The sequence below is a fragment of the Mesocricetus auratus genome, unplaced genomic scaffold (assembly GCF_017639785.1).
Source record: "Mesocricetus auratus isolate SY011 unplaced genomic scaffold, BCM_Maur_2.0 Super-Scaffold_100009, whole genome shotgun sequence".
NCBI classification, from domain to species: Eukaryota; Metazoa; Chordata; class Mammalia; order Rodentia; family Cricetidae; genus Mesocricetus; species Mesocricetus auratus.
In genome coordinates this window covers 54,430,150-54,449,097 of record NW_024429193.1, presented here as the reverse complement: position 1 = coordinate 54,449,097, position 18,948 = coordinate 54,430,150, and the positions used below count along the sequence as shown (strand labels likewise).

Here is an 18,948-nt window from a genome sequence, read left to right as displayed (position 1 = left end):
TATCCTGTCTCTGGGCAAGAGAAAGATACAGGAAGACACCAGTCCCTGCATTTGAGCATTCAAATCTCACACATTCACATGTGCACCTCTCTCTCTCTCTCTCTCTCTCTCTCTCTCTCTCTCTCTCTCTCAGTCACTTTTTCTTTCACACACACACATTCCCTCTCTGTGTGCACATATATGTATAGTTATAATTGTCAATTTGTAACTTCAGATACAATTTCCAAAAAGTAACTGACAAGAGGAATAGAATTGCCTGCAGGACAACAATTCCCAAGTTATCCTGAGGGACTGCTGCTATGCACACTGGAGCAGGATGGGGTGTAAGGCCTTGGCCTTTGTGCACACACACACACACACACATACACACACACACACACACACACACACACACACACACACACACACACCTTCCAGGCTAGAGAGCATGGTGTGATCTTAACGATCTTTCCATATCACTGCCTATTTGTACACGCGTGTCCCTTCCCTCCAGAGTGTTCCGTCTTCCACTGGGGAGAAATGATCTCTCTGGACATCTTTCTGTCTGTGTGTACATGTCTGTGACCATGCCTGTGCCTGGGTGTGTGATTTCAGCTCATTGAGGACCCCGTGGAGATCGTGAATAACAAGCTGGAAGTGCAGGCCTTTGAGCGCATCGAGGACCAGATCAAGCTCCTCGGCTTTTTCAAGAATGAGGACTCCGAATGTAAGTGCTCTGTCAACACAGGTCTGAAGGCTAGCCCCTGACAAGGCATGCTAGGCCATCCCAACCGAGGGCGTGGCTTTAACAACTCTTTTGCTGGGGGCAGTAGAAGCTGAGTTTCTTTTGGACACATGCAGAAATTGTGCAAAATAGGCAGTGAACTAGAAATATCATTAAGGAGAGGCTGTGTTCTCTAGTCTTGAAGGTGTGTGTGTGTATGTGTGTGTGTAATTGCATAAGTATGTGTGATTATGTATGTGAATGTGTTATTGTGTGTGTCATTACAAGTGTGTGTTATTGTGTGTATAACATGTGTGTGTGTTATTATGTGTGTGTTCTACAGAATACACAAGCTCCTTCCCCTTCCCTCCCCTCTCCAGCCTGTCTGCCTCCCCCTCAGGTTCTTCTCCTGAAAGATGGGACACCCATTGGCCATTTCCCTGTGGTCACCAGCTGGAGAGCTTCCCTGTCAGCTGGAGAGAATTCATTGAATTTTGGGTAGGGATGGGCTCAGTAGTTGCTAGAGACCCTGGAAAACCGCTGGCCAAGCACACAGCTGGCCATTAGTCTGTGCCTATGATGGCAGCACACCCTGGGGCACATTCCTATGAAGGCTTTGTGGCCAGGTTGTGGGTGAGCAAAGGGACCCTCCCACCATCATGGCACTGGGGTGTCCAGAGAAGAGATGGTGGAGAGTGTGAGTTCAGAGGAACAGGGAGAACTTTTGAGTAGTTAAAAAACAAAGTAAGGCAGAAACCTGACCTGGGCCATCACACACATGAACGGGCAGTGGCTGTGCTTTTCCTTCCAGTCCTCCCTCTCGATTTGTTCCTACTCTCTGCCCCTCCCTCCTCCTCCATTAACCATGGTGTGATAGATCAGGAGGGGCCATGGCCAAGATCCGTATAGAACGTGCTTTCCAGTGCCCTCCTTCCTTTTCCACCACACTGACAAAAACCAGAATGGCTCCATTTTATTACCATCTGTGATAACCGGAGCTGAGGCAGAAGGAGTGCCTCATGACAGGCATGTGACGCGTTCTGTCCAGGTGGGTATCTGCATCTTCATGATGGTGGAGGGGTGGAACACAGAGGTCTGATTAGCTATCTCTTATCAACAACCGTGGGTGCAGAAGTCAGGAAGTAAATTCCAGGAGCCTAGCTCTAGTGCTCAGACCCCAACTAGCAAGCTATGCTTCGAGCCTTGTCAGGGGACAACAAATGTGACCATGTGCGCAGGCATGAGATGAGAGCAACCTGCAAGGGATTTGGGCTTCCTGAGTTTATTGTTTATTTATCTATTTACTACGTTTCTTATATAATGGTAGCAATAAGACCTGAGATGGGGACCAGATCATATAGTACATTTTCTGATTTTGAAGGAGAATCTTGAGTCACTTCCAGGAACACTTAGGTATTAGGCTTAAAATAGCAGTATGCAATTCCCAATGATGGCTGAAGTGCTAGGCTCTTCAATTCCTTGAAAATCACCATTGATAAGAGACTTGTTCACACATTGTATGGTGGCAAAGGAATGGACCACACTCGTTGCCTTTTCTGTCACTGCTAACATTCTTTTCTCACCATTGGACACAATATAGCCAGCCTGGTCCCTACTCTTGGTGAATGCAAGCATCCCTGCATCCAGATAACTGGCTCTGCTTTTTGGTCATAGTTATAATCTTCTTGTTTCTTGTGACCTTTAATGGGAATGAACTCCAACTGTATCTTTCCATAGCAAGTTATGTATGAAAAACTACTCAGGTATAATATATATATATATATATATATATATATATATATATAATGCCCAGCTTGTTCTGTAGTTACTATTAAAATCTAAATACTAGCTGATGGTGGTAGCTTGTGTCATAATCCCAGAACTTGAGGTGTAGAGGCAGAAGGATCATGAGTTGAAAGCCAGTCTGTGCTACAGGAGAGCCTGTAATTTAAAACTAAATTGTGTTAGATACTCAACTAAGTTCACCATTTTTTTTGGAGTTCACAAGTAACTTCCCAAATTCTTCAGTGTTTATAATTCCCCATTTTGTTTTTAATTTACTTCTTAGTTGATAACACTGTTTATTGTTAGTGTGAAAGAGTGGAGAGAAGACTTCCAACCCAAAGGTTAAAAGAGACAGGATTATGTGGCTAAGTTTAGATGTTATCAGGGTCACATTTATGACATCTGTTTATGTGGAATTCAGAATCACGAGCAAACCTTCTTGACAGCCTTTCTGTGGGTATTGACCCGCGGGACTTTCAGGGGAAACACATGCTATGAAGTCCTTTATGACTTGTGGTCATTGCAGCCACACCACTAACACACAGACTGGGCAGCATCCTCAAGGCTGCTGTCCCAGGGTTATCTCTTGAATGCTCCACCCACAACAACTTGTTTTGGTTCTTTGTAAGGCAGATGATGGCCTCTTGGACATGTCTCTTCAGGCCCAAACTTGTGCTATTTACCGGTATCTAAAATCCGAGGCACTGAAATGGATGTGGACTCCTGAGAGACGGAGAAAGGGGATGAGGAAACTGTAAGATGAGTCTTTACTGGAGGAGGGGGCTGAATGCTTGGATTCACAACATCAGACAGGCTAGTGACAAAGCCAGGCATCCGGAACAACTGCTGTAGAACATGACTGAATGAAGGTCCAGTGAATTTTGAGACACCCATCTGGGAGTCCCTAGATCCATCTTTAATATTTTTGTTTACTTGCTTTGAGAAAGAACCTCTCTAAGTAGCTCTGACTGGCCTGGAACTTGTTATGTAGACAAGGTTGGCTTCTAACTCATAGGAATCCACCTGCCTCCTGAGTGCTAGCATCAAAGTAACATGCCACCATGCCCACCTCTCTATCCTTCATCTTGACAGCAGCATTGATCAGACTTATAAGAGAAGAAGGAGGGTCCTCACTCTGGTTCTGGTCATCCTTGGGCTAGGAGTTCACAGTTCATGGAGGTGGCAAGAGATTGACAGAGATGTTGGGGACGGGGATGGGCAGGGCTTCTGAGGCTCTGAGGTTGCTCTGGTATTGCTCTCACTATTGCCCTTCCTCTGTTTAGTTCTTCTCTCTGCTCTTTCAAATGCTTCTACCTATCACACAAAACACTCAGTTACCCCCAGTGACGTCTTTCTGACTGCCCATGGCTTTAGGGATATCTGTATTGGTGTACATAATTAGTAGGTACCAGATCAGCATTCCTGCACATTCCAAACCCTTCAAATGTGTGCTGTCATCGTCTCTTTTAGAACAACTGATATGTATTGTGGTTCTTCACATGTGTGCCTGCATGTGTGGGTATTGTGTGCACAAGTGCATGCATGTGTGGGTACGGGAGAGTGTGTTAATATAGATGTGGGTTCAGCTGAGAACAGACTGTATTTTTTTTGAGATTTTGTTTTTTAAAAAATAGAGTCTCTGACTGGCCTGGAACTTTCCAAGTAAGGGCCAGCAACCACAGGTGATGGGGGAAGTCCTGTGTATTTGTCAATAAAGCACTGTTGGCCAATAGGGAACCAAGATAGGTGGGATTAGGGAGTCCAGGAGGACTCTGGGAAGGAGAAACAAGAGAGTCGAGATGTAACGCCATGGGGTAGGAAGCCCGGAAACTTCTCCGGCAAGAGACATACTTAGATTAACAATTATGGGGTAATTACTTAAGTCAGAGCTATCCAGTAAGAAACAAGCAAGGCCAACAGCTTCATAATTAATATAGCCTCCTGTGTGTTTATTTGGGACTGATGCAGCTCTGGAACCAGGCTGGCAGGAAGGCTTCTCTTTACATAATGGTGTCAGAACCTATCTTGGTTCCCTATTGGCCAACAGTGCTTTATTGACAAATACACAGGACTTCCCCCATCACACAGGGATTCATTTGTCTCTGCCTCCTTGACATTGAGATGACAAGCATCTGTCACCTGCCAGAGTTTATTAGATGGGTTCTGGGAACTGGACCCCAGACTCAAGTCCTTGGGTATACCAGGCAGCTACTTAACTTAGATGTTTCCCCCAGCCCCATGGCTCCTAAACCCAGTGCCCTCCCCAGGCCAAGAGTCTCTTGACATTGGTGTGTTTGTCTGTTTTACCTGGGCATTGCTGAATCAGCATTATTCTGAAATAATCTGTGACCAAATCTTATACGAGGCTGCCTAATTCCGGAGTATGAAATCCAATGAAAGGGGGAAATGTCAATCTTGGATTATAAAATAAAACAAGTGTGGCCACCATTCCCATCCTTGACTAGAAGGCCTGACTCCCAGATACCTCATGCACTCCCTGCCCAAGTATATGTAGTAAATCGCAGTGTTCTCACATGGGTGTGACTCCTTCCTTCTGTGACAAATTAGGATATGCATTTGAAACCAGAGTCAAGTATAGACTTGGTTTAAAGTAATCTTCTTAGAGTCAGGGTTTAAAAGTAAACCTCCTTTTAATCTTTGAAAATTTCATACACACACAATTTGTTTTGATCATAGTCACCCCTTTCTGCCCCCTGAATTCCTTCCAGGACCCCCATTATATCTCATGTTATCAAACTGCCTTCTAAATATTTATATTTAACCAAGCATGGTGGCACAGGCTTTTAATCCCAGTACTCGGAAAGCAGAGGGTGGTAAGGTATCTGAGAGTTTGAGGTCAGCCTGGTCTACAGAGTGAGTCCCAGGACAGCCAGGGCTACATAGTGAGACTCTGTCTCAAAAAACAAAACAGTAAAGAAATACTTAAGCTTATATCCATGCATTGGTGCAGCTCCCAAGCCTGGTCACAAGCCCCTCATTGCAGTGGCTATGCAGAGACTGTGAGTGCTCAGTGTAGATGGCGCTTATCTGCCAGCCCTTGTCCCCCAGGGCTCAGGGAACATGGTGGAAAGGGGGACAGAAAGAACATAAGAGCTGGGGGGATGGAGAGGAGGGCTGTGAAAACTAACCTGCTCTTAAAGGGAAAACCAAATGTAAGATGCACCTAGGAACCCTCCTTAGGAGAAGCTTCGAGTGTTTTGTGGGGTCCTGTCTTTCTTCTAACTGTAAACACAGTGTGGTCAGTTTCCTTCTTACCATGGGCTCATTAACGCGGAAACCCCATTTTCAGTGGGTGCAACTATAACTCCATGCAGTTGGGTGGAAGGAGTTCTTTTTTGTTTTTGTTTTTTGTTTTTTTTTCTTTTGGTTGGAGTTTTTCAATGTATTTTTTTTCTTCCTCTTCCTCAGTTTCCTCTGTTTCTTGCTTTCTGTCCACAAACCTGTGGGGGAAGGAAACACATCAATTTTCAACTCCAACTATCTTTTTAGATGCTATTGAATAGTTATCTAAGTGTGCAGTTTGCCTCTTGCAAATCTTCTTTCTCCTATGGCTTCCCTCCTAGATTACAAAGCGTTCCAAGAGGCAGCTGAACACTTCCAGCCTTACATCAAGTTTTTTGCCACCTTTGACAAGGGGGTAAGTACCTATAAAAACCCCATTTAAACACGTTCAGCTGCATGGACAATTAAAGTTGAAACTCTCCACCATCCTTTGCTTCTTTGTCCAGAAGTGTTAGAAGAGCCTGGAAAACCACTTCTGAGAATATGGTCCCTGTATTCTTGCCCATTATCCAAAAAGAAGGGCTAACTAACAAATCCAATGTAATCTAAATTCAAAGAAAGTTTGCCCTCGTCGGTCAAGGTTCACAATTGGGACAGCTTTTGAACAAAAATGGCATGATGGTGATAATGATCATTTTAAGTGATTATTTTATGCAGGGGTGGGCAATTCTGTCTTCTCAAAGGCCTAAAAGAGGGGCCAGTATTCTCACTGTACAGAGGGAATAACCAAGGCAGGGAACGATAAATGGAGTTGATCACAGTCAGTGACTGACCGGTAAGGCTGAGTGTAGTCTGAGTCTCACCTGATGTCAAAGATGCTATTCTGCACAGCTGTGCTCAGGGAAAGAAGCCATGGGTAGAGTGTGTGGCTGGAGTCTGGTCATTGTAAGCGTGAAGTACATGTTAACCAGCTGTAAGAACTGCTGTTAATAAAAAGACACCTAGACCCAGGAGGAGGGGAGATCACAGTAGTGTATTGTGCAATGATGAATTCAGAAACCCAAGTTGAATTCATCACGAGTTTATGGTTTTGCTGAGACAGGGGTGACTAAGAGAGTGTAGGTTAAGAGCTCTGAGTTCTGGGTATGTGTGCTCAGTTGGAATAGTGCTTGTCTAATGTGTACCAAGCCCTAGGTTTGATTCCAACACTGCATACATTAGCAAGGTATTCAAGGTCATCCTCAGCTACCGGGGAAGTTCAAAGTCGGCCTGGTTTCATGAGACCCCATCGGAAAGAAAAGAACTGATTTAGTAGAATCAGCTCAGGTGTTCATCAAAGAGGGGTGGTGGGAGGACATGTGGGGGTGGAGAGATGGCCCAGCAGTTAAGAGCACTGGCTGCTCTTCCAAAGATTCAGCACCCACAAAGTGGGTCACAGGTATTTGTTACTCCAGTTCCAGGAATTCCTATGTCCTCTCTGGCCTCTCTGTGAATCAGGCACACAAGCAGTATACAAAACATCCATACACATAAAATCACTAAAATGATATATACACATAATGATTTTTTCAGCCACAAAAAAATGAAGTTGCTTGTAGGAAAATGTAACATGAAAAGTAAACACCCAGAGACAGATATTGGGGTTCAAGCTGAAGATCAGAGAAGCAAAGCAGCCAAGTCCGTGGCTCTTACCTTTACCAAGCTGAAATGGCTGTGCTGTCTCCATGAATCCTCAAAGGCAAAAGCTCTCGGTTCCTGTCTCCTCCTCCTCAGATTCCTTTCTCCATCCAGCCATATCACTCCTGTGTCCGTCTCCCTAGTGCTGGGATTAAAGGTGTGTGATCCCAGGTGCTGGGATTAAAGGCATGAGCTCCATTACTCTTTTGGATTGTTCCATTCTTTTGTAGCCCAGGGCAGTCTTGGACTCACAGAGATCCATCTGCCTCTGTCTCCTGAGTCCTGGGAGTAAAGGTGTATACCACCACTGCCTGGTGTCTATGGCTTTGCATTCTGAACTCACAGGCAAACTTTATTAAATCATAAATAATATATCACCACAGGAAAATGTATGCAATTGGAGATCACCATATGGAGTGAGTTAAGTCAGTCTAAGGGACACAGTTATCATATTTCTCTCATGCATGGTTTCTGTATTGTATATAGATATACAAAACACTAATACACCTGACATGAAATTAGAAATAAAACTTTCTTAGGAAAACAAAAAGGAAGACAGGGGCAGGGAAGTATGGAGAGATTATACAGTTGCATGGAAATGGCCTTATGTAACCCAGTATAGTTTTTTTTTAAATTAAAGAGGAGGGTTTGTTTGAAGAGAAGAAAGGAGAGAGTCCTGGGTATGTGGGCTTGGCTAATCTCCAGAGCCCTCGTTTTCCGAGTGATAGTCCATTCACTTTGTTTTTAAAAGTGCCTTCCAGTCTTCCCAGAGTGTGGCTCTGTGTCTGTGGCTATGGTGTGACTCCACATCTGTGGCTACGAAGACGGGAAGGCCAGAAACCTCCAAAGCTGCTTTGCTACCAGCTAAGACAGAGTCCTAAGTCCCGCTGCTCACGTGACCTTGTGAGGTTCACATTCTTTGCAAAAAGGAAGTTTCTGTACCTCCCTGTGGGGCGCAGAACGGGGACCAGGCTAATGCCACCTCAGACTTGCACCCTTGGTGCCCAGGGAGGAGGTGCTGTGATCCAGAAGGCACGGCTGCAGCCTCAGTAATGTCCAGCAGGGGGCGAGAGAGCTGAAAAGCAGAAAAAGTAATGAAACCTGGGAGGGGGAAGACAGTTCAGTTTGCCACAAGGGCAGCTGCCCACGACAAAGGAGAGAATCCTGAAATTGTTGGAGATTGCAAATCTGAGCTGAAAGAAACAAACAAAAACAACCAAGCATCAGACTTGAAGCCACTAAGGACATCATAAAGCCAGGAAGAAGCAGCTGTTAGGAGCACACGCTAAAAGAAAATAAAAAAGAACCTTAGTCTGTGGTATTAATCCAGGAAATTACTTTTTAGGGTTGTGACAGGACACAGAAATCTGAATTAGCTTTTGAAATATTTATTTTATTTTAGTTGTGTTTGTGTGTGTGTGTGTGTGTGGGAGAGAGAGAGAGAGAGAGAGAGAGAGAGAGAGAGAGAGAGAGAGAGAGAGAGAGAGAGAGAGAGAGAGAGAGAGAGAGAGAGAGAGAGAGTGCAGGAACCCACAGATATCAGAGGCATTGGATCTCCTTGGAGCTGGAGTTACAGGTGGCTGTGGGCCTCCTAACACAGGTGCTGGGAACAGATCCTGTCCTCTGAGAGAGCCGGATATGCTCTTAACTGCTGAGTCATCGTTCTAGCCCTAGGAATCTAAAGCTTAAAAAAAGCAAACTCTTCCCAGGGAACTTTACAGGACACACAGATTTGGGACCCCGCACGGATCCCTATGGTATAGATCAGGTTAGCCTAAAGCTCAGGGCCCGTGAGGACATCATGGGGCAAGAGGCTGGAGCTTACCTTTGTACCTGGCAGCCCTCGAAGTGCCAGCTCTACCGACCTCACACCACTCCGGCCACCCTTCTCCTCTGCCTGGGGACCAGTGAAAGGAATACTTAGTCTGTTCTGAGCCACACTGAGGCCCCAAAGAACTGACGGAGAAGAGAGATGTGGAGAAGGCCTAAGTTTCTGCTCAGCTGATTGTTCATTGCTAACCACAGGACTGACCCGTTAAACTGCAGGAAAGTCATGGGTCAAAATCCCCATGTATGCAAATACCAGGGAAATGTTCATTGTTCTTTGTAGTTTGCTTGAAAGTGCCAGAACTTATTCCAATTAAAGGACAAAAGAAATCATGGGCAATTTTATCTGATGGAACTATCTGGTATCTGAGAATACAATGTATCATCATGTAGTTGTAACACCCAGGAGCCAGGTTTTGCTAGAGTCTTGCCCTGGATACAGAAGGCACACTAAATACTTACAGACAAACTGAATTAACAAATTAATTGGCCAGTTAACTCTTCTTCAGTCCTTGCTATTTAAGATACAATTACACAAGACTGGAAGAAAGAGAAGTACAGGAAGATAGAGAGGGAGGAAAGCCCCAAGAGATGGTTGGAAATCTTAGATTCTTCCAGAATAAAGCTGAAGGCCTCAACAATTCAATTTCACATTCATAGATCAAACATTGCAGACCCAGACATCCGGGGCATCCGGGGACCAGAGACCCTGTGTACAGTCACATGTGCACACACAGGCATGCACATGCTTTGTGACATGTAGTTCTAACCAGCTCTCACCTTCAGGAGGTCATGATTACTTCTCCTGATGTAGGATGAATTAATGAGAACTAATGACAGAATGACAAAGAAACATCTCATAGAATGTAGGCTGCCAATTGGAATATCTACAGATTCCTTTCTTTGCATGGTCCAGGAGAAGGGAATTCTCAAAAGGAAAAGATGTTGAAACACAGTCTTGGCCCTGCCCTTCTGATCTGATGAATGACCCACCTGTGATGAGTGAGTGAGTGTGTGAGTGAGTGAAAGAGCAAGTGTGCAGAGTCTGCATTTTCAAGCCTGTTGTACCATAGGCAGGTGTGCAAAGGATTGTGGGATTGTGTCGATACAGGCCCTGGTCTGTTTGCCCCTTCCACCCCACAGACCCCTGCCTCATTGCTGCGGCACTCACACAGTAGCCCTTTCTCCCTCCCTCCTTCCCCCCCCGTGTGTGTGTGTGTGTGTGTGTGTGTGTGTGTGTGTGTGTGTGTGCTGGGGATTGAACCTCACACTCTGGAACTCCATCCTCAGCCTACTTTTAAACTTTTATCTTGAGACAAGGACTTCGTAAGTAAGACTAGTCTTGAACTCACCCTTGTTTAATCTGATGCTGAATCTGTGCTTCTCCTGCCTCAGCCTCTAGTGCTGGGGTTATAGGTTTACACCAAGCCCCAGCCTGACTGTAGCTCTTTCTGTGGCCTGTTGGCTTTAACCCTGCATAGAATGTTGGATTGAAGCTTGTCTTTTGGAACAGAGTGACCTGAATACTTGTGGACATAAGTGTTTCCACAGAATAGAGCTCCTTGTGTAAGAGCTTATGTAACACCCACCCTTCCCCCATTAGTGCCGATCCCTGGGTTACTGGGTCACTGTGCTGTGGTTACCACCACAAGGTGTCAGCTCCTAGGCAATGCTGTGCACTTTAAAGAGAGCCACTGTTTGATCCTGTTCTTTCTTGGACCACAGCGCTGAGCTGGAGAATAGCATTTGGCTTCCTATTGAGCCTTGCACATTCCAGACCACTCAAAGCATGTCACAACGAGAGGTCCTGAGCTCAGCAACTTTGCAGGCAAACACAGCAACCATTCTGCCCTGACAACGCACTGCTGTGTGGCCCCTTAAACAAGGGAGAAAAATCTGTCAGACTGCAGCAGTTTCTTCCAGCTTAGGAATAACCCACACTTTAGCACTGAAAGTCCTAAGTCCCAGGAAGCCTTTCTCTCCTAAGAAAAGCAGGACGATTAGTTGTCTTATTGCTGGGCAGTTCTCAGGGCCCGACAAACACTTTGCGAGCTTGGTACAGAGACTGAGCCCTAGTAGGTCCCATGCTTCAGCTAAACTAGCAATTGGAGTTTATGAGCCCATCAAGGACAGGTGAATGGGTTGGCTTTTGATTCTGTGAACCTGTGTACTCTAATGGCTTCCATCAATTGCCTTTTCCATCCTAATTAGTTCAGTTAAAGCCACCCTGTGAGCATCCTCTCTTACCTTCTGCTTGCTCCTCCAGCCCTGGAAAAGAGCAGAGGGAAGATAACCATGCACTGCTTGTTATTCCGACCGCTCCTTGTCATGTTTATTCTCCAGACATGCCTTTTTCTATTGAACCTGCCTTGATCGAAAGAGTAAGTCCTGCCAAGACTACAAGTGGTTCAACATTTAAGTTAAAATTACCCATAAGCTCTCATGTTGTTACCAGAGAACACAAGCACCCTCTAGGCTAGCATTCAGGTGAGTAACTGATCTCTGCCTGTTACAGGTGGCAAAGAAGTTGTCTTTGAAGATGAATGAAGTTGGCTTCTATGAGCCATTTATGGATGAGCCCAATATCATCCCTAACAAGCCTTACACAGAAGAGGAGCTTGTGGAGTTTGTGAAGGAACATCAAAGGTACTCAAGATGACATCTGGTGGGATGGGGGAGATGGGTAATGGATAAGAGCCTCTCAGTGTTGACAATCCAGAGTCACCAAGAGCAACAACCTAGAATAAGACACCTAGTAGAACAGAACTGGCCAATGTGACTTTGACAGTCATTGAGCAATTTCAAGGGTGCTACGACTTCTGAATGAGACTCTGCATTTGTAGGTAGGGTTAGACTACCTCCTTCTAGTTGGCAACCTCCTACCCCCATCCCAAGCCAGATACAGATGAAACTCTACATTTATAATGACAACTTTTTATATGTGGAGCAACATTCCTGGTGTTTTATGGGAGGAACTGTGGCTACTCTCCAACCTTATGGAGCTGTTATTCTCAGACAGTGGGCTAAGACTGAGTAATTAAGTAATATAACCAGGGACAATTCAACAGACAACTTCTGGGACAGGGATATTTGCTAGGACTCAGAGCATCTCTAGCAGGGATCTACAAAATTCTTCACTGAAGAACCACATAGTAAATATTTACACAGTTCTGGGGTCAAATGGCCTCTGTCGCAGCTGTTCAGCTCTGGACTTGGAGCATGTAAGCAGCCCTTGCTCATGTGTAAACAGATGGGTGTGGCAGTCTAGCCCATCAGTTGGAGTCCTCTGTCTCTGCTCTGGAAAGAGGAGCCATCTGGGAACATAGGCCACGCTAGTGGATTCACTTTCTCACCTTTTCTCCGTGACATGGACAATGTGTTCACTGATCCTGAAGCACCGTCATCCCTACACCTACACAGTCTGTCCCTGCAGGAAGACAGCACTGGAAGGGGCAAACATGATGTCTACTGTCCTGATTTTTGATGGATGACCCTAACGACAAAAACTGGCATTCTGCATTGGAATAATCGTTGTCTGTTCCATTTCCTTGTTCAAGATTGGCTCCAGGCTCTCTTACAGAGAGCGAGATCCCTAACTGTAAGGAGGGGACACTGGGAAGGTGCCGTCTCTGTTCCCTCTGACCCATCCCCATGTTCTTGGTGTACCTTGGATCTAACGGGTCTGTGACTAGGCTGAATGGTTTGGGCCTGGTTCTCTCCTGACATAGCAGGTGGAAAAGCCCTGCTTCCTTGGGGCAGAGGTGGGTTCGGGGCTCCTTAGGCTCACGGAAGTAAACCAGTGTCTCATTTGCATGGGACTGAGACTTGTTGCTACTGTGACTACCCCTCCTCAAGGAAGCTCTTCTGTTTTTCAGACCCACTCTACGTCGCTTGCGCCCAGAGGACATGTTTGAAACATGGGTAAGGAAATGGCAGAGTCATGCTGTGTGTCCTTCAATGGGGGTGCCCTCTGACTACCTCGTCTTATTGACTGGGGTGGACATCTAAAGAGTGCAGTATTGGAAACACGGTGTCTGTGGATCCAGTAGGATCATTGGGTACTATTCTCTCAGTAATATTGCTCAAATTTCCCTTAGTGGTTGGCTTCCATTCATGTGCCAACAACTGGGTCAGGCAGAATAGTAGAAGAGCTCCCGTCTACAAAGTCATAGAGACCTGAATTCAAGTCCGGTATCCGCCATTGAGTGTTCTTGTGTCTGTATCATGTCACATGGTATTTCTGACTTTTGTTTCCCCAGTTAAAATGGGGACTTGTTGTGAGGACAAGTGAGATGGAATGTTCAGGGCATGACAGGTGCTTGGTTAGTAAATGATAGCTTTTGGGGGTCTTTTGTTTTGTTTTTTTAAAGCATCAGCTGAAGATACTAGAAAGTGGGGACATCAGTTCCTCCTCTAGTCAGGTGGCCCAAACAGCACCATCGACAGCCTTTGGAGGTGCACCCCCACTCCACCTCAGCTCCACTTGTGGTCTGTGAACAAAAACCACAAAAGTCTGTGGGAAGTTATCTAGGCCATTGCTGGTGAGACAAATACCATTTTAGCCCATTTTACATAGAGAATGGCTATGATCACCCTAGGTTAATTTCTCAAGGACACATAACTAATAAGCATAACTAATTAGTTCTTGAGATGCAAGGCTATCTGGACCCAAATCTCATGTTTTCTCCAGTATCCCTTCCTAAAGTGGCCATGTCCTTACAGGCTACCATTGTAGTGGTAAAATACTTAATTAATACTTTATTTACTTAAAATTTAAACTCATAGTTGAGTGTCATAGTTGCACAGGGAATAACTCACTCTCCCAGCATTGAACTTCCTTTGATTTCTGAAAGTGCAGCAAACACTCAGTGAATGAATCTTTAAGGGTTTGTTACTGAATGTAAAGGAATAGAAATGCCTGTAACATTGCCCGACATAATGTCACCTAGAAAGGTCAACCTCTAGAACCACATGAACAAATTAAAAAAGAAAAAAAAAATAAAACAAACCAAAAAGGCAAAACAACACCCCCCAAATACATCTCATAATGTGTTAAGTAAGTTTATGTTTTTTCTTGGGCCTCATTCACAGCTATACATATTTCTGTAAGTTGGACAGGCAAGCATTCCCTTTAAAAACTTGTTTTACTTTAAAATAATTTTAGATTTTAAAACAATGTAAAAAAAATCCATTATCTCTTCACCCGGAGTCCTCAAATGTTGATATTTTACCACCTTGTTTTTTCTCTCTTCTCATATATATATAAGTATGTTCATATGCATATAATGCAAATTTCTGTGCTATTTGAGAGTTCTTTAACTGATATAAAAATCCTAAAATATTTCAAGTGCTTCTCTGTCATAGCCATAGTGATAAAAATCCAGAAATCATTCTAGATCAGCCTGGTCTACAAAACGAGTTCCAGAACAGTCAGGACTGTTTCACAGAGAAACCCGGTCTTGAAAAACAAATCCAGAAATCAATATTCATCTAACTGTGGGCCTTACTCAAATTGTCCATGAGTCCCACTAGCATCCTTCACTGCGAGAGAAAGAAAACCTTTTTTACACTGGCCCAGCATCTAATGCAGCACTGGACTCTTACACTTGGTTCTTACAGTTCTTCAGTGCCCTTGACCCTAGAACAGGTTCCCAGTCTTTCTTCCAGAACATGAGATGCCATTTTAAACTGAGAACGCTTACTGCTTTTTCTCATCTGTGGAGTCTTCAGGCCTTTTCTTTATCCCGGAGGCCACTCTTGATTGTTGAGGAGGCTCTGGGAAGGGAGAGAACACACTGCAGAAACGTCTCCACTCCTAGACGCTCCTCTCTGCCGCCATATCACACACCCAAGACCGGGATCTCCATGGCTGTGTCTCCTCCCTGCCCCTGAGCCTATGCGCCTCTAAGATCCTCCCCTTGCAGCACAGGCAGAGGTGGGAAGAACGTGTCTGCCTGGCCCTGCCGGGACTAACTCTCAACTCTTGTTTTTAAAGACATATTTATTCAGCGTCACGATCAGGCTATTACATTTAGCAATCAACAGCAGACGGACACGCCGCCACCATCTTGTTTACTGCCCTGCGCCACGCAGACATCAAAGTAGAGAAGAAGCTAGAATGGTTTCCCAGCACTGTAGTCTGGTCTGGTCACTGATCTGGCCAGCCCTCACCCAGGTCCCCAAACAGGGAAAAGGGTAGCGCAGGTCCTTCTAGGGCTATCTTTGCATTTTTGAAAAGGAAAAGCAGACACCCGTTGTCAGAAGATCTTCTGAGGAGTCTCTCTCAGCCTCTGTGCCCACACTAGGGGGCACTGTTCCAAAGAGTGGTGTCTCCATGGGTCAGTTGTCCACAGCAAGCAAACCACACACGCTGCAGAAAGGGACCAGTTCATGGATTTAAAAGTCTTCACTTCAATCCACTGTTCACAAAACAGTTGCACAAGACCGGAGAGCGAGCCGGTCTAAGAACAGTTTGTTGCGAGCCGGTCTAAGAACAGTTTGCTGTGAGCTGGTCTAAGAACAGTTTGCTGTGAGCTGGTCTAAGGACAGTTTGCTGTGAGCCGGTCTAAGGACAGTTTGCTGTGAGCCGGTCTAAGGACAGTTTGCTGTGAGCCGGTCTAAGGACAGTTTGCTGTGAGCCGGTCTAAGAACAGTTTGCTGTGAGCTGGTCTAAGAACAGTTTGTCTTTGGGCCTCTGCACTTGTGCAGGTTTGTGTGACAGTAACCCACACAGAGCCACACCATGTCTCAGCACGGAAGAAAATGGCGGCTAGTGGTGTCTGCTGTGTGGAAATCCGAGGGGACCCCACCATATATGTTCAGGGAACTTCGAGGTCAGAGAGCCTATCCAGACCTAGTTCTGGCTTGCCACTCTTCTGAGGCTCTCCTAATACTTGTCAATACCCAGGGTCCCTGGCAACTGCTCACAGAGTGTGAGGGCCAGTGATTTTTCCAAAAACATTATTTTATATTGTATTTATTTTGTGTGGGGAGGGGCATGTATGCCATGGTACCTATGTGTGATGACGTAGAGGTCCAATGACAACTTGTAGGAGTTGGTTTTTCTGTCTTCCACCATGTGGGTACCCACGACTGAACTCAAGTGCCTTTATCTGTGGGGCCACTTCACCTGCCCCAGTCATTTCTTCCGAGGGACTCTTTCTTCTGTTGCAGTGCAGAATACTTTCTACCATAGGACTTAAGAGCCTTCGATTAACCCCAAGGAGATGCCGTTACATTAGGGAGCTTTGCTTTGTTTTCTTTAAGTCTGTTCATTCAACAGAGGTGAAGGAAACAGAACAAAATAGAGACGGTGGAAACATAGCTGTAAGCATTTGGTAGCATTAGCTTCTTCCTGGCATTGCTACGTTTCTAACATTTTTCACTAAGTTTTACTGCCTCTATGTCTTGAGTTGGTGGATGGTATGTTACATTGTTACATTGTGTTAAGAAGATATTTATTAAAGTGAATGCTGCTTTCCCAACGCTAAATGCTGAAGGTTGAATAGGAGAAATAGTCTCAAAGCTTAACACCTCAGGGGCAGGGGTTGTGGCTTAGCTAGTTCAGGCAGTTGCTGCACTGGCCTGGGAACCTGTGTTCAAGCCCCAGAACCCACAGGAAAGTGGAAGGAAAGAACTGACTTCACAAAGCTGTTCTCTGACCTCTGAATGCATGCTTGGCATGCTCCATAACAACAATAGCAACAACAATAATAATAATAATAATAATAATAAGTTAATAATAATAACAATGTTAACATCCATAGCTGAAAGCCAGGGCTTTCATTTTAAGACAGGAACAGGTAAAAAGCTGAGGAACCTATAGGAGAGTGTTGACTAGTGGTTCCATGTCCTCTGCTCATTGGGGTGTGGTGCATGGCCTCTGTGTATACAGGCCCCTTTAGCCTCTTTAAGTGTGTTCATAGTATGCAAAAGCAATGAGCTTCTTCATAGAAATTGCTCTGCAATTCACTGCTGGTACTGATATTTTATCTTACCCCAATTCATGTTTTGAAAACCTGATGTCAAATGTGGGGCCTTTGGAAGTTGATAGGTCACCATGACAGAGTCTTCACAGTTGGGATTTCACTATGAAAGAAGCCTCAAGTTGGGTATGGTGAATCATGCATGTACTCCCAGAAGGAGGCTAGTAAGTTTGAGACTGCTGCTATCTTTATAAAAGAGGAGGAGGAGGAGGACCAAAGACCAAAGGATAAGCAAGCCCTCGTCTGACACTGAATTCATTGGTGAGGGCACTTTGACCTTCCCACCCCCAGCACAGTGAGAAATAAGTTTCCCTGATTCTTGTTGTTGATAAGCAATTCAGTTTGTGTCCTTTTGTTATAGCAGACAGGATGGACTAGCACTGAGGGTCTTTGGGCTAGACCCAATCAATCCCACTTAGGTCACTGCTACCTCTGTGGCTTTAGATACATCACTGTGATTCTTTAAGTACTGAATAGGAATATGATGTACACTTGACTCATGGTTTGCACATGGATTCTTGCTCCACGGGTTTATTGACAAAAATTCCCACCATTTAGCACAGCCTGCCCATATCTCCACAGGTGTTCAATACAGGTTCATGCCCCGAATGCCTGAGATGCTTAAAGAGTTCCTCTGACAGTGTTCCTTCCACCCAGGGCCCATCTCAGTTCAAGGTAGTGGCAGGCCTGCTTGGAGCAGCATGTCAGAAAATGAATATGGATTCTTAATTCTAAAACCAATTTCCAAGTGCATTCTAGAAGGGGAGGCAGAAATGAAGCCTGCTTCACAGAGTCATGGGTGCTCAATTCCAACTGATGGCAGGTGACAGAGACATGGGGCCGTCTAATGAGACCTGAGCGGGGTAGTCTGTCTGGCAATAATAGCAAATGTCCAACAGTGAACTTCAGATTCTCCTTCTGGTCACTGTCAGGTTTTCCTAATAACCTGGTGCACACACACATATATCTGTAACATTCAATTTCCCCAGAGAATCTGGCCAATGCAGAGCCCACTCTCTTGTTTTTAATAATAATATTTTCTATTTAATCTATCTTAGACTTTTTGGAGGTTTTGTTCATCCCAAACTCAAAGGGGAAAATTAGCATTTAGATAGGATTGCAGTGCCATTAAAAGCAATCGAAATGGAAAACAGGGATGGGGGAGGTTGGGTCCCCTACCCCCATAGGATGACTCTGATGTGACACGAGGGTTCCCAATGAATATCTGTCTCGTGGCAGCTGTCAGCTGTCATCAGTATACAATGGGCTTTATTTTTCCATCTCATAGCATGGAGTCTTCAGAGGGTCACAGTTCTTATATAAGAGGCTACTCCAATCCCTCACTCTTCTTCTCCAGTAAATAGTCAACAGGAAGGTGGTACAGGCAGGTGGGCTTCCTGTCCCAGATGTGCAGCTATGAAATGCTCTTAATATCTGACATGTTCCCTGGTTTCCTTTCCCTCCTCTGACATCCCTCCCCAGAGATATCCTAAATCCACCGCCATAATCCCAAATTCCAAACTCTCCTCGGAGCCTCCCCCACTGATAGAAACCTTCCTGTTTCGGGCTGGGAAGATGGCTCAGGGGTTGAGAGCCTTTGCTGTTCTTGCAGAGGATATGAGTTTGGTTCCCAACACCTACATCATGCCACTTACAGCTGCTAATTTCAGGGAATTACACACCCTCTTCTGGCCTCCTTGGATATCATATGCCCATGTGGTGGCAACC

General features: G+C 45.1%; 1 protein-coding gene across 2 annotated transcripts in view; it reads left to right on the top strand.

Moving 5' to 3' along the window:
- The window catches only part of Casq2 (calsequestrin 2), a 58,809-nt gene that overhangs the window by 26,254 nt on the left and 13,607 nt on the right, over positions 1–18,948 (top strand). For both annotated transcript variants that reach the window (XM_005076526.4, XM_005076527.4), the window contains exons 4-7: positions 595–706; positions 6,073–6,146; positions 11,751–11,881; positions 13,111–13,156. In XM_005076526.4, coding sequence (XP_005076583.1) covers positions 595–706; positions 6,073–6,146; positions 11,751–11,881; positions 13,111–13,156 — 363 coding nt within the window. The remainder of the gene's footprint in view (positions 1–594; positions 707–6,072; positions 6,147–11,750; positions 11,882–13,110; positions 13,157–18,948) is intronic.